The 15,362-nt window shown below is 53.4% G+C and overlaps 1 protein-coding gene across 3 annotated transcripts in view; it reads left to right on the top strand.

Moving 5' to 3' along the window:
* The window catches only part of PLEKHA7 (pleckstrin homology domain containing A7), a 209,685-nt gene extending 200,631 nt beyond the window's left edge, over positions 1 to 9,054 (top strand). For 2 of the 3 annotated variants that reach the window (XM_069471183.1, XM_069471182.1), the window contains exons 24-28: positions 293 to 451; positions 2,842 to 2,975; positions 3,790 to 3,935; positions 5,504 to 5,614; positions 7,786 to 9,054. In XM_069471183.1, the coding sequence (XP_069327284.1) occupies positions 293 to 451; positions 2,842 to 2,975; positions 3,790 to 3,935; positions 5,504 to 5,604 (540 nt within the window). In that variant the 3' untranslated portion in view covers positions 5,605 to 5,614; positions 7,786 to 9,054. The remainder of the gene's footprint in view (positions 1 to 292; positions 452 to 2,841; positions 2,976 to 3,789; positions 3,936 to 5,503; positions 5,615 to 7,785) is intronic. The other variant, XM_069471184.1, reaches the window with a different exon arrangement.
* Positions 9,055 to 15,362: the final 6,308 nt, after the last annotated feature.

The following is a 15,362-nucleotide window of genomic DNA, read 5'->3' as shown; positions in this document are numbered from 1 at the left end:
CCATTGTGAACCTGAAGTCTTGGGTCTTAGATCTGTGCCCTGAGGATGCATGTTTGAACCCCCTGGGGACCCAGATCAGAGAGCCATCAGCAGTCTAGAACAGGCCATATGAAGGGGACAGAGGCCTCGTTCTCTATTGCACATGGAGTTACAGCACACAGCTCTTCCATAATGTGTCACAGGTCTGTCTTCCCAAGGCCCCCGTGCCCGCAAGGCCCATCCACAAGGGGACCAGTGTGGCTCTTTCAGCAGTCAGAAGTGACTGCATTTAACCCTCTCATTCTGTTGCCAGTGGAAGCGTGAGCAGGACTTTGACCTGCAGTTGCTGGAACGGGCCATGCAAGGGGACAGGAAGGACAAGGAGGAGAATGGCTGGTTGAAAGTGCAGGCCATGCCTGTCACTGAGTTGGACCTGGAACCTCAAGACTATGACCTGGATATCAGCAGAGAGGTGAGGGCAGGGGCTTCCTTCATGTCCCCCCGGGAGACATGGCCTTCGTGCTCCCAGCCTTATCAGCCTTCCCGCTGGGAGATACTTTCTGACTGGGGACAAGGCTCAGCCTCAGTGTGGCCCAGGAAAATGGATGGGTAGCAGCGTGAGGCAATAAAAGGAACCCAGGTGTTTTGATGAAGGTTCAAATCTATCTCTGTAATTTGGAGAAAATTGTAATTTTAACTTCTGTGTCTCAGTTTCCTCAGCAGTGAAGTGGGTTGTGAGGATTAAGTGGATCAGTATGTTCCTGGGAGGTTTGGCAATGATCAAAGCCTGGCACATAGTAGGCATGTGGTGCAGTAGTTGTTATTACAGCACCAGGGGTTGGCCTTGCAACTGGCTAGGTCAGGCCAGCCTGGGCGATCTGACTTGGGGGAAATTGGGGGCGGGGGGGGGCAGGTTTGAAAATCACAGGTGCAATTTCCAGCCTTGATAGAAGCTAGGAGACAGTGCACAATTCTCATCTCAATGCTTCTGGTGCCCTCTGGTGGCTCACCTGGATCATGACAGGGCAGGCATAGAAAAGCGTGTAACCCCTGGATCTCTACCAATCAGGGACGTCTCCACCCAAGGGAAGAGAAAGGGAACTCTGGGGATGACAGACTCGGGGTCCTCAAGACAGAGGTGGTTTCCTGTGGCTCACGTTGTACCATCTGTAAGCTCTGCCAGGCAGTGTTTATGGCTGCTGAGGTCACCTTCGTATCCCTAGCACAGGGCCTGGCACACAGTGTGTTCTCTAAATATTTGCTGAACAGACTGTGTTGAACGCATCGCACAGTGGCCCGTAAATGTCCTGCAAACATTTGTGTGCGGGCTTGGCCTGCCCTGAAACTGCATGACAGGAAATGTTTTCACCACATGAAGGACGGATTTAGGAGGGCCCTCAGCAAGACTTCCCCACAGGTCTGTCTGATGGCACAGTGAGCGAGGAAGAGGACCTGTGCCTCTCGGCGCCTTCCTCCTGTTGGTAAGAGGCAGGTGCAGGCCCGTGCACAGCTGATTTAGCCAGCGGTGTCCGCCTGACTCAGTATGTCAGGGGCTCATTCGGTCTTTGGAGACAAAGGAGCAGTGTGTTGGTAAATAGATCCTATGGACTTGCTGAGTTCTGGGGTCAGCTGGGGCTCCAAGGGTTCAATGAGGCCAGTCCCCTGCCCCCAGACCTTTTCCCGCTGGCACCTGAAACAGCCAAAGGAGTCTGTGCTTTCTCAGATTCACAAAAGAAGCTTCCACGTGCTGCCTTGGCAGTGGCTGTATGTTCTATAGTGTCCTAATTGGCCTGCCAGCGCGGGGGGGAAAAAGTTCTTCCTTATCTCTAACCTAAATCCCTCCTGCTGCAATGTAATCTACTTCCTTCCTCTAGATCTGCCCTCACTGGTAATAACAGAGAAGAGCTTATTTCTTGCCACCTTCAGCAGAGTGAAAGGGCTGCATGTGGGTTTAAATCCATGTCCAGATTAGCTCTGGGATTGGGTTTAGCTTGTTTTCAAGAGCTTCAACCAACCCCATTTTAATGCGCTTTTGTAAGTTCAAAGAGGGAAAAAGTTCCCGGGGCATGCAAAAGTAGCCTTTAGCGTTCTTAGTCCAAGATTTCATCAAGCTGAATTTGCCACTGGGTCAGCATGAGACGCTGGTGGGGAGTTTGGGGCCATTTTCCTATGGAAAGCAGCAGATACGGCACAGCTGCCTCCTGGCCAGAACGGGAGAGCTTTTGTAGGGACAGAAAGCACTATTGCTTTCTTCTATCCGTCTGTCCGTCAATCATCCATTTACCCATCATCCATTCAAGGAATATTTGCCAAAGGGCTGCTAAGCGCCAGGTCGCTGCACTAGGCACCCGGGGACAATGGTGACAGAAAGCAAGAGATTGGGGGACCAGAGAAGGCTTCTCAAAGTGAGGTCAAGAAGATGAGAGTCAGTGGAGCAAAAGGAAGAACCTCTCAGAGGAAACAGCAGGACAGAGGCCCCACTGTGGGGGGGGGGGGACTGGAGGAACTGGTGGGTCAGTGTGGCTGAAGAGGTAGTCAGGGGTCAGATCACTTCATCCCTGAGGGTGGCATCAAGGATGGTCATGTTTATCCGGACCCGTCTTGTTGTTTTGCCTTACCCTTCCCTTCCCTCGGCCTGAAGGAGGTGGTTGTCTGGTGTAGTGGAAAGATCATGGGCTTTGGAGTCAGACTCAGGTTCAAATACAAATCCCATAGTTGACTAATTTTGTGATCTTAGCAAGTTACTTAATCCCTACAGACTCTATTTGGTTCCTCATGGTGTAGGGGTTGGGCCTGGGGAAATCAGGTTCCAAACCTAGACATCTGAGCCTGTCCCCCGCCACCCCCTGGCCCTCTCCTCAGCTGTCCAAACCAGAGAAGGTCTCCATCCCTGAGCGTTACGTGGAGCTGGATCCCGAAGAGCCACCCAGCCTTGAGGAGCTGCAGGCACGGTACCGCAAAGCTGAGAAGATCCGCAACATCCTCGCCCGGTCAAGGTCAGCCTCGCTCGCTCAAGTCTTGACAGTGCACTAGGCCCAGCTCCAGGTGGTGTCTCAACCACGTGGGCCGTGGGCCAGGCTAGCTAGGTGCGTGTTTGGCCAGGCCTCCTTCTCAGGTAAGCCCTTCTCGTTGGAGAGGGCAGGCTGGTATTGAGCACATCACCAACACATCGGTGAAGAAGCTTGCCTAGGTCATCCAGAAAGGCCTGAAACACTCAGAGGTTTCTTGTCATGGGCTGTCGCCCCCAAAACTGGAGTCTGAGTGACCCTAGCAAGTGTGGGGAATGGAACCAAGCATGGCAGTGAAGCGAGCTAATCAGAGATCAGCTCTGGCTATCGTCCTCCCAGCATTTGGGTCTGTGCTCCCTCATGCAGACTGGTAGAGCAGAGCCAGGGCCCCCAGCCTTGTCCAGAGGATGCCAGAGGCTTTGCCCACTTCCCTGGACACTGAGCAGGGGCCCTAGGAAGTAGCTTTCCCACCCCCTCAGCATCCATAGCTTCAGAAACTTCTTGTTTGTAAGCCTCCCTTTCAGAGCTAGATTAGCCATTTCTTATCTGAATTTAACAGGAACCTCCAACTGGAGCTATTAATTTGAGGTCCGGTCTGTGGCCCTCCTAAATGAGGAACAAAGCTGCTGTGATCGTCTGGGTGTTTGGGGAGAAGCATGCACACCTTTGTCTAGGGAGAAAGTCCACAGTATTTGATGCCCCACAAAATGTTGAGAACCTCCTAGCCAGGGAGCTGCTCCCTTCCTGAGGCTGGTGCCCCGCGGTGCAAGGACCCAGAGCTTTCTTTCTGCCCATCCTGCAGCATGTGCAACCTACAGCCAACACCGACAGGCCAGGACAGGAGCAGCGTGGCGGACCTGGACTCGCAGCTGCAGGAGCAAGAGCGCATCATCAACATCTCCTATGCCCTGGCCTCTGAGGCCTCCCAGCGCAGCAAGCAGGTGGCAGGTAAGGCCATGGGTGCCAACCTCCAAGGCCCAGGTCCACATACTGTTCTTTGGGGCTTGGCACAGCACAGCCTGTCCCAGAGCCAGGGCGTCAGTGGAAAATAAGGTGTCAGTGCTGGTCGTTGAGGGTCAGTGGTGTGTTCTGACCAGAGGGTGTCCTGTCCCATGAGCACAGCAGGGCTTGGAAGGGGAGGTGGGGCAGGCCAGGCAGTGGGGGAGACCATGGGGTGCCCAGAGCTCAGGAGGGCTTGGGGGAAAGAGCGCCGGAAGTGGTGCTGCTGTTCAGCTTCCTCAGAGACTGTGGACTAAGGCCAGGTTTCTCAGGCCCTGGGGCCAAGGAGCCAAGGCCAAAGTTTCTGATCTCATGACGGAGGGGACAGGAAAGCCATTGGTGCTTGGATTTCTTGCTAGGGCAAGGCAAGGGGGACCTCCTCTAGCCCTCCCTGGGACCCCTGCCTTGGTCCCCAAACCAAAGACACTTGACCTTGTCAGACTATCTTGTGTCAGAAAGCAGAACTTAGGAAGTGGGACGTTGGCCCTTGGAAAAAAACAACACCGTGGGATGGGGGGGCGGGGGGAGTGTGTGTGTGTGTGTGTGCGCGCGCGTGTGTGTGTGTGTAAAAAGGCTGCTCTCTCTCTGAGCCAGGAAAGAGACTCCAGACTCTTCCTTTCACCCACGTCTCACCTCCCTGTGTGTGCCGCATGCCTTCACAGTTCCCCTAGTACCGTTCCTCCCAGATGCTGATGCCACTGTGTGTCTGGCTGGTGCCCCTGGCCAGGTGTGCTCCTTCTACGCAGGGCGATCACAGAGCCTGCAGTGCTGTCACAGCCCATACCAGTCCTCCAACCCTGGCCATGGGGGCTGGAAGTGGCCTAGGGTAGAGCCTCCCTGGGGAGCCTGGTCTGAGGAACAGAACTTTGGCCCTGGCCAGAAGGCCATGAGAGTGACTCACGACAAGGGGAGGGTCCATGGCCATGGTCTCGGTGGAAGCCTGTGTTCTGTCCTGCATAGCCTAGTCCCTTTGGAGGACATGCTGAGTAGGCTGAGAGGTGGTCGTGTGGCGTTCTGTGGCTAGGGACTGGGAAGATAGCTCATCCAGACTCTCCTCCCAACAACCCGGGGGTCGTCTCAGCAACTCTTGAGCTCCTCCTCATGTGGAGGGTTCTAGTGGGGGCTCCTCCCCACCACAGAGTACCCTCCTCTCGCCTGTGCTTGGCCTAACTTCGGATCTGCCATCCTCGGCTTCCTTACCTCCAGCCGACGAGCACGCCCTCACACACCCTCACACGCCCGTTCTCGGGACCTTTCTCGCCTCCCCGCTCAGTGACGTTCTTTGCTGCAGCCTTTCCTCACTCTTGCTCCCTCTCTCATCTCAGAGACACACCCAGAAACCACAGGCCAGGCCCCGCCGGTTCCCCACCAGGCCCCATGGCTCTGCCCCCTGAGCCGAGGCCACCGGTGGTGGGCAGCGGGGCCCACCCCACCCCAGCCCTGCCACACGGGGCACCTGGTTCTGCGGGGGCTTCTGAGGAGTCTAACGCACCACTTAATTCCTGTTGCCCGTCTAGCGCAGCAGCTGGCCCTCCTCCCGCCTAACGCCCCCCTGTCCTCCAGGATGGTGCCACCTTACCCCCCCTTAACCAACGGACTCCACTACACCTTTGTCTAGCACCTTCCAAGTAAGAGCCCCTGCCTGGCGTGCCCCTCGCTGCTCCCTGACCTCGCCTCGCCCTCCCTGCTGTTGCGGAGATGATTGCAGTGCCACCTGCTGCTGCTTCCTTCCGTTGCAAGGCAGCTGCTGGGGGGCCGCCCTGGACTGGTAGCCAGATGGGGAACTGATGCTTTTTAGGAGCTCAATCCTCAGGGGCCCTGATACAATACGGACTGTGTGATCCAGGCCCCCTTCCTCCCTGAAATCTCTAGACCCAGAACTGTGCCCCTCCCAGCCTGCTCTCCTTCCCCAGGGCAGCCTGATGCCCTAGGGGCCAGTGCAGGCCAGATCACCCGCCTCAGAGGTTGGAAAAGAAGCATTAGATCTTGGCTTCTCGGGGCTTTGGCTGAAGCCATTGAAGAACTGTAAGACTGGAAAAGGCCCAGTGAGGGGCTGGGACTCACTTCAGGTGGCACAGAAGTGGTGTCAGAGCAAAGACTGGGACTGCCCTTTTAGGCACTGGGCACCTCAGTGAAGAGAGAAAGGAAAGCCCAGGGCAATGTGAAATTGGCCCTCAGCCAGTCGGAATGTTCTGGCCCCACCCCTGCTAAGTCCTCCCCACGTGAGCATCTAGTGATGAGAAGCAGGTGGGATCAGGGAAGGAGCCCTGGCCCAGGAGTCAGGAGGCCAGGCACCTGGTCCAGTGAGTTCTTGGCCTGGGCCTGTTGTTTCTGAGCCCATCGCCTCACCTGGACAGGGGAGAGTCAGACTGGAGGCCTTGGCAGTCCTTTCCCTGACGTTCTACCTCACCGTCATTTTGTAGGACTTTCCCCTGTCCTTCCTTTACATATACTGTGGTTGACATTGTTGAGTACCTACTATGTGCCGGGCATCTCTCTTGATCCACATAACAACCATGTGAAGATATTCACCCCCAGGCTGGGCGTGGTGGCTCACTCCTATTATCCCAGCACTTTGGGAGGCCAAGGCAGAAGGATCGCTTGAGGTCAGAAGTTCAAGACCAGCCTAGGCAACATAACAAGGAAAGTTTTTAAACATTAACTGGGTGTGGTGGCACGCACCTGTAGTCCCAGCTACTTGGGAGGCTGAGGCGGGAGGATCACCTGAGCCCAGGAGTTCCAGGCTACAGTGAGCTATGATGACTTCACTGCACTCCAGCCTGGGCAACAGAGTGAGACTTTGTCTCAAAAAATAAATAAAATTTTAAAAAAGATATTCACCTCCATTTTGCAGATGAGAAAATGAAGCTCAGAGACCGTGAGGGACTTGCCCACGGAGTTGCAGCTTGCCCTTAAGCATCAGGGTTTGAACCCCTTCGATGTGAGTCCAGAGCCTTTGTTCTCCATCAGCACTCGTGGGTTCGTCTGGGCCACCCCCAGGAGCTCTAGGTGTTTGGAGAAGAGACTGAAATGAGGGACAGAGTGTGTTACAGGGAGCAGGGCATGATTTTCAGTAGGTGTCCCTGGCTTGGGTGTTCCCCCAGCCTTGGAGCAGAGTCAGCAGGCCCCAGCCAGCCTGAGGGTGGAAGGAAGAGGTCAGCCTCCCTGGGCCGGCGCTCAGGAGGTGTGGAGTGCAGGCCCCATAACTGAGGAACCGTAGGGAAGGACTCTAGCCAAGTCCTTCATGAAGGCCACAGAGACCTGCCAGGACCACGGTAGGGTGTGTGGTTTTCTCTTAGAGATTCAAGCATGGTAATGCTGCTCAGACACAGACTGGTAGGAGAAAGGCTCTTTCCTCCTGGGCTTTGGTCCCCCTTGGCTGTGAGGTAGCACAGCCACGCGTCCTCTTACCCTCACGCATTCTCATTAGGAGGTGGGTGTGCTCACCTTGTTGTTAGGTTAGAAAAACAAAGCCCTCCGAAGCTGAGGGAGTTATCCACAGGGCAGGGCCAGACTGGACGCCAGCGTCTCTGCTTTGGCTCTTTGTCCTGTCAGGGCAGGGGCCCAGTTTAGGGGCCAGCAGGTGTCTAGGAGTAGAGGGGGGTGGGGCCAGGAGCCCACGAGTTCTAGAAGCTGAGGGTCCCCCAGCAGCAGCCGTGTTGCCCGAGCCCCCCGCTGTGCTGCTGTTAGCCTGTCTGCTGTTTCCCCTCGCGTGTGTGCGCAGACGTGCCTGCTGCCCACTCCCAGACGTGAGCAGGGCCCCTGCCAGCCTCTCATTGTCTCCTGTGCTTTTTGCCAGCCCAGGCAGCGCCCGACCCGTGACCCAGTGTGCAGAGGAGAAGCCTGGAGTCCCGGGGCCCAGTGGAACCCGCTTCCTCTGAGGAGATCGACCTTTCGGCCCCCACGGAAGCCCCTTCCAGCTAAGCAGGGTTCTGGCTGGGGCACGGAGCAGCTCACCAGCCGAGGGGTGTTCACCACAGGGCCAGGCCCTAACACACCCACTAGTTGTAGTTCAGACTCCTTTTTACATGTGACAAAGGCACTTTTGATACACGCTGTAAGATACTGACACTGTATTTTAGAATCAGAATATATTTTATAATGTTCACCTCAAGGGCTGGAAAGGTGAAGATGCAGGATTCTGTAGCCGCACACACAGATTCAGGTACTGTTTCGGGGGCAGGTGTGGGTGGGGGGAAGGGGCGGGGAGAGCAGAGGCCAATCCAACTGCCGACAGACTCAGGTGAAAGTTGGATTTGAGGATGTGCTTCCAGTGGATTCCAGCGTTAGGCCTTTGGCGCGCTGTCCGGGAGGAGAGGGGCCCTTGGCTGCAGAGAGCAGCTGTCCCAGCTCCGTGTGGAACTCCACCAGGATGGCGTGTGGAGCCCAGGTCTGTGCCTTGGCCCTTGAGTTCGGTTTCGGGGCAACAGTGCGTTCAGGAGCACTGGGCCCCACAACCTGCCCACCAGGTTCCCTCAGCAAACGGTTCTTCTCAGAAAGAAAATTGCAGTTTGCTTTAATTAGAAAAAAAAAGAAAAAGTACACTTTGAAGGACAGAAAAGGTGAGAGGAAGCAACTTCTGTTGTATCATAGCAATAAACTCCACACTGGGTAATGTCTACCTAAAATCCCTGACTGAATGGCTCCCCTCCAGCCAGGCTGTGCTGGGAGCCTCTGCCGCCTGCCGTGGAGCTGCCCCGGGACTTGGGTCTGGTGGAGGGAGGGCAGGCGGGGCGCCCCCAGCAGCCCTGACCGCCTGCCACCAGCAGGGCCACCATGGCAGGACTTTGGCTTGACTCCAGCCCCAAATGGGGAGGGGGCTACCAAGCCAGGTGCAGAGTTTGTGGCCCTTTATTTAAGTCATGTTCTCATGATATTCTGCATACAGAAAATGATGTTTAAAAGGCAACCACAATAACAACAACAAAAACCTCCATCGGGTGGAGCCACACTTTAATGAAAATTTGTCTTTGACTATGCTCAGAAAAAAAAAGAATCTTGAATATATTTAGAAGTTGCTGTCTATTTTTAATTAACTCCATATGCTGCCAGTATCAACTTCATGACATTTGCCAAAATGAAATTTTATTTTTGCCTTTATAAGATTTTGTTGGAAAAATGAAATGAATATTTTGCAAGGAAACGTTAATTTAAATAAAAGTGTAATGGTTTGCAAAAACAAATGTGATGTACAGATTAAAATATTAACCTGATACATTTCCTGTTTCTTGCTGGTTATATCTCTTTGAGTGGCCTTTGTTAGTTTTTTTCCATTTCTTTGGAAAATCCCCACTGTTAGCTCTCAACCATGCTTGTGTTCACCTATGTAAAGTTTCTCCTGATGACAGTTCCTTGACACTTGGTTGACTTTGGAGGCCTGGGGCAAGGAGGCCTGTGCTTCTGGGCCCTTGACTGGGCTCCGGCAGCTGCTCGGGGTGGCCCCCCACCCCACCAAACCCTAGTCGATGAGCCGCCGGGCTCTGGACTCCCGTGTGGGGCTGGTTTGGCAGACAGACTGCAATCCAATCCAAGACAGCACAGGGGATGCTACGGGCCCCCTTCCAACCCACATGCCGCCAGCTCGTTCCAATGAAGCGGGTTAGTGACGGACCATTGCAAACTGGATTTGTATTTAATTCATTTTGACTTGTGATGTGTGCTTAAAACAGAAGGCAAGAGGCCAGTTCGATTTAGAGATGTGTATATTTCCAAGTTTTGTTGTTATGGCAGTTTTTCTTCACTGCCAAGAAGAGCACCCGAGGTTTGGAGTGACTTTCCAACTATTTAAATTGGGGAAAGTAGATTCCAAGGCATTCTGAACAGGGGATATGACTGCTTTTTAAGCTACTGATCTCTTTTTGAATTTTCAACTAAAAAAATACTCTCTGGTTTTAAGCATTACTTGGAGATGTCTCCATAACAGATGAAAGAGGGGGGAATGATTCGACAGCTGAGTGCAAAGCCCCTGCCCCCCCCCACAAAAAAAACCCAGGCGGCAGTGCCACCCCACAGGATGGCATTCTGTAGACATTCTCTCACTGAAAGCATGTCAGTGGTTTCGTTACTGTTGGTCTCAGTTTCTGTCTCTCACATACAGTCCTGTGTGAGAAGAAACATGGCAACCCCCTAACCAATTGCTCTTTTCAGAGTGCTCCATCCAGTAGGAGGAGTAGCCTGTTTAATAACAATTGTGGCCCAAATTTCAGTCTACGGAGAGTGTGACAGGCCCTCAACTCAGACTTGGCGGAGAGCACGCAAGGCCAGAAAAGGCACACTCGAGCTGCATCCTGTGCAGGCCTGCAACGTGTCACTGCCCGTCTCAGACCCTTGAGAGGACTCTCGTCACCTGAGGTAAGATGGGGCCATCAGGGAAAATACTGGCTGACCAAGGACACTAGGGTGGGCCCAGCAATTCCAACTTCTCTTCTTTCCAGGAGACCCAGGGCCTGAGCAGTGTTTTAAGCAACGGGATTGCACTTGGCAGGGGGTCGTGCGTGTGCGTCTCCTGCATCACCTGCTGGCATCATTCACTCCTCCATTCTGACTTAAAGCCAGGCCCGGGGTGTCTGATTTTAGCAAGAACCAACAAGAACATTTTAGGATCTAGTATAAAAACAGGCTGGGAATAAAACCTTTTCCTAATGCCCACTTGAGCCTCCTGAACTGCCATGATTCTCGACGTGTCCAGGACGGTGTGTAAATGATTACAGTGGTACCTACGGTTTGTGAGTGTGTATGAAGTAGAAGTGCCACGGCTGGTGCAGATGCTGCAAACAAGCGTTTTGTTTTCTCCCAGCCATTCACTTTTCAGCCTGCCTTGGTGTCTGGCTGTGGGAGTATAAACGGCTGCCTGGCCCCTTCCACTCCCTCTAATCCCTTGGCTGCCTTCAGGGTCTCCACAATTTTCCCGGCTATTTTCGGTAGCAGCCCAAGGCCAGGGAATCGTCTATCTGCCCAGGTGGCTCCAGGGGCCTGAAGGGGAGGGGGGAGGGTGGACGCAGACCTTGGCTCAGCCAGACAAGAGCCCATCTGGGGCTTTGGGAGTTCCCCACAGCCACGGCACAGGACTGCATGGCGAGTCCTTTTGTGTTCTCACCGAGGGTGGGAGAGAAGCAGCAAATTATTTGTCTAATCCACAAATCACATTTCTGAGACGTGGCAGACAAATGTTGCGAGCCCTCTGCTTCCGATTCAGCATCAGGCGCTGGGGTGCGCGAGGGACTTTGCCCATGTGGGCAGTGCACCATTATGAAAAGAACAAAGAGACCAGGCTGGGGAAGACATGAAAAATGGCAGCCCCTCCCGGCCCAGTAAACATGCCATTGCTTTGCCGCCTCTACTCAAAAGGCTACCACTTTCATTGCTCTCCTAGCAAAGAAACCTTTCTTCAGAGCGAGTGGCAGGGTACAAAGGCAGAGTACAAAATGTGTGCACATCACAGTCCCCGCAATTCTGTTTGAACAAGCGTATTGATTGGGTCTGACCCTGTTACATTTTTTCCCTATTATTTGAAAAGGTGCATCTAAGTGTAGTGAATTGAACCAGCGGAGCTGAACTTTCCATGAAAACTTCTCGAGGTATTTCTTTAGTTCAAAGCTTTTGAATTTTAAAGGGCATTTTTAATATGAGTCTGTTGAGTATTCTCTGCCACAACCCAACAAGGGATGTTAAATGCAGATGAGGTGGGAGCAGGCGAGGATGGGAGCCGACAGCTCAGGGGAGGGTGCAGCTGTGCCTGGAGGGCGTGGACCAGCCTGGGAAGAGCCAGGCTTGGAGGAGAGAGGCTGAGCCCCAGGCTTTGGGACAGCACATGCAGACCCTAAAAGGGACCTCTCCGAGCACACTAGGGACAGCTTAGCGACAGGGAAGAGGCATCACAGCGGCGCTTCTCGAAGGCCGTGTGGAGAGGCAGGAAGCACATGCTGAGGGCTCCTTCTGACGGAAGAGGTTTTGTCCTCGTGAACCAGGGCCTCCTTTCTGCTCAGATGCTCACTGCATCACGCTCTGCCTCAGAGCTGAGATGGAACGAGGGAGGCAAAGTCCCCTGGCTGAGCTCACAGAGTCAGAGAGGAAGCTGCCGCAACTGTCTGTAGTCGCACACAGGCCTGGCCCTGTCCTCCGGTCCCTGGGTAGACCTCACTCATCAGTCGCAGATGCTTTCCCCTTGAGCCCTGAGCTGCATCTCAATCCTTAACTGGTTTGATATCTTTGGACGTTTTGCTAGTTGTTTGGGCCGTAGCAGTGGTCCCTTTTGCCATTCTGGCCCAGGGCCCTGGAACTATCCACCAAGTCTCATTCCCTACACACACAGGGAGGCTCTCACGGCCGGCTGAAGGGCTCCTTTTGGCTGAGCTGGCTCATTGCTGGTCTGAGTCACTGTTGCCTCCAGAGACCTTTTAGACCTAGAAAGCACCCCTTCCTAGACGTAGAATTTGGGTTCAGAGGAGAATCATCCCTGTGAGGAGCTGGAGAATCGGATCCTTCATGGAGAGCTCCCAAGGCTTGGGCATGTCGGCAAAATCCTTTCGATATCTTTGCCAAATCTCCAGCCTGGAAGGCACTGGCCTGGGAAGTCACAATCAGAATGACAGTAAAAAGCAGTAGTTCCCTGAGTCCATCTCCGCCCACAATTGTGGGGACACCAGCCCCTTTCAAAGTCCTTCCTTGTTCTGGGAGCCCCCAGGGGTGTTCCATGTCTGCTCTGAGATATGTCTTCTTGGCCATCGCTTTCAGGCCCTCCTGTTGGTACTTGTTTTTATTGGGGCCACACTAGCTGGTGGGCACAATTGAGGTCCCAATGACAGTACTAACACAGATTTTATGGCCTCCGCCCCCTTCTGCTCACTACAGGGGTCTCCCCTGGGCATTCCTGGAAGTCTGCAGACATAAACAGGTTGGCTGTGGCACCACAGATATGCACACATCAGCTGGTCTGGCTTACTACTGAGGCCAGAGTGGCCTGGGCATCAGTAGGTACCAGTGGCCACTCAAGCTTGGATAATAACTTAAGGCCTCAGGCATTAACTGTTTTAGAGGAAAACTGATTAAGCAAAGGGAGACAGTCTCCTTGCAAACTGGCAATCGCTTAGAGCACAAGCCTCACAACACGGGATGGTTTCCGTGAACCTTACCCACAAGAGAACCGCGATGCTGTGTCTGCCCGCATGTACCTGTCTCACAGCCAGCCTGTGCACTCCTCGAGGGCCTCCTTTTGCTCAGTGCCCGGCTGATCACAGGCACCTGCAGACCGCCCAGGGGATGTGAGATTGGAGCGGGCGGGTGTGCGATGGCGTCTGCCTCCCACTTCCCCATTTCTCACTGTTCTAGGAAGGCCGGCCCTGGGGTGACAGTGCAGAAGGCCGGAGAAGGCTCTGCAGAGTGAGCCGATGGTGAGGATGGTGAGCTGCACGGTGAACAAGCAGCAGCCTGGAGTGGATGCCCTGAGCTTGGCGCTTGGGTCTGGGGATGCGCAGTCATGGTTACACTCCAGCATCTCTTCCCTCTCCCTGAAACTTGCCCACCGCTGATGAATCTAGTTCATACTTGAAGCTCCACTAACATCAGGTCAGGGTAGTTTCCCAGGTTATTATTATAGCTAATAATAAGGCTGATTACAGTTAGTACGTGCTTATTCTGTATCAGACACTTTGTGTCACACTCGGCGGCAGGTACAGCTACTACTTGTGAATCGCAGCGTGCTTCTCCACATCATCGGGCCCCTTATCCCCAGACAAGGCCACATGTCCAGCTCTTGTCCGTGGGCTGCATGTGGAAGTGGTATGTGTCATTTCTGGGCTGAGCATTTAAGAGCCAGCTTTCTCTTTCCCTGCAGTGGCCACCTAGAGGCCACATCTTCCAGATGGTGGAACCACAAGGTGTAAACTGACTAGTTCTGACTCTCCACTTTGGAAGGGAACTGCCTGGGAGAGGCCCCAAGGCCCAAAGCTAACTTTACATGAGTGAGAAATAAACTCTGATATATTCACTCCTGGGATTTTAGGGTTTATTTTCTACTATAGCATAATCTAGATTACCCAGACTGTAGGGATTATTAATATTATACCCATATTATAGATGAGAAAACTGAGGCACGATGGTTCCATGACTAGTAAGTGACTGAGTTGAAATTTGAGCTTGTATCTGTCTGACTCCAGAGAGCTTTTAACCACTCTAATGGCTGCTGTTACCTTCAGAAGAAGAAAAGAGAAGAGCTCTCTGGGGACTTACAGGAAGATTTTGCTGGGGAAAAGGGAAAACAGTCCTATAGACCTGGATTCCGGGTCCCTTGAAATAGAATCACCTCCTATGAAATCGATCAGGACAGCCTGAAGAGAAACCTACGGGAAAGTGCCTAACGCTGTGCCTAGTGTGTAGTAGGTGCTCAGCGAATGGAAGCCGCCTCCATGGCTGTGATCTGATATCGAGCATTGCCTGGGGATCCCATGGAGAAGTGTTGCTTTGGCACACGTGACCCAGCCATAGGTCCCTGGGCTTTAGGGCTCAGAAACTAGATTTGTCAGCACTAACAGTGGGACTGTTGCTCAGGGCTACAGTCACATCAGCTGGGTTGGGAGATGGAGAAAACTGGACGAGAACCCAAGTGCCAGGCAGACTGGCCCTCACTGATACACACCACAACCCCTACCTTGCAGGGCCACATCTTCCTTGGAAGGTTCCTGGCAGTCTCTGGACTAGAGAGTCCTAGTGTCATTAAGCTGCCACCTCCACTGCAGGGTACCTATGCCCCACAGAGAGGGTGCCCACATTTCCAGCCCAGGGCAGAATAAGATGGCCCTGTACCTCAGGTGGCCCCTTTCTGTGGGACTGTGACTGGCCATCCTCTCACTGGTGGGTTGATGCCATGGAAAGGAGGCGTGCAGTGCAGAAGTTACAAGCACAGGCTCTGGAGCCAGGCTGCCTGGAGTCCGGTCCTGGTCTGCCGGCCCTGTGACCTTGGGCAAGTTACTGCCCCTCTACATGCCTCAGTTTCCTCATCTGCAAAGTAAGGATTATATTCATACCTACCTCAGTAGAGTCGTTGTGAGGATCAAATGAGTCAGTACATAGGAAATGCTGAGAATGGTTCCCAGCCCCATATGAGGAATAGAAAAAATGCACGTGTTAGTTACAGTTTATCTGCGTTTAAGCTAAAGTCATTTAACACTCTTATTCTTTCATTTATTATTTGTATACTTATGTATTGCTGGTTTCCCTCATAAGAACATAAGCTCCATTAGAGCAAGGACTTTATCTTGTTCGTGTCCCAAGTGCCCAGAGCAATGTCTGCCACAAAGAAGATGCTAAGAAATGACTTGTTGTTCAATGAATGAATGAGTGAAGCACAGGCCTGTTGGCCAGGGGCCTTCTCTCTTTTGC

The sequence above is a fragment of the Eulemur rufifrons genome, chromosome 6 (assembly GCF_041146395.1).
Source record: "Eulemur rufifrons isolate Redbay chromosome 6, OSU_ERuf_1, whole genome shotgun sequence".
Taxonomy (NCBI): domain Eukaryota; kingdom Metazoa; phylum Chordata; class Mammalia; order Primates; family Lemuridae; genus Eulemur; species Eulemur rufifrons.
The sequence above is the reverse complement of the archived record's forward strand: the minus strand, read 5'-3'. Positions and strand labels throughout refer to the sequence as shown.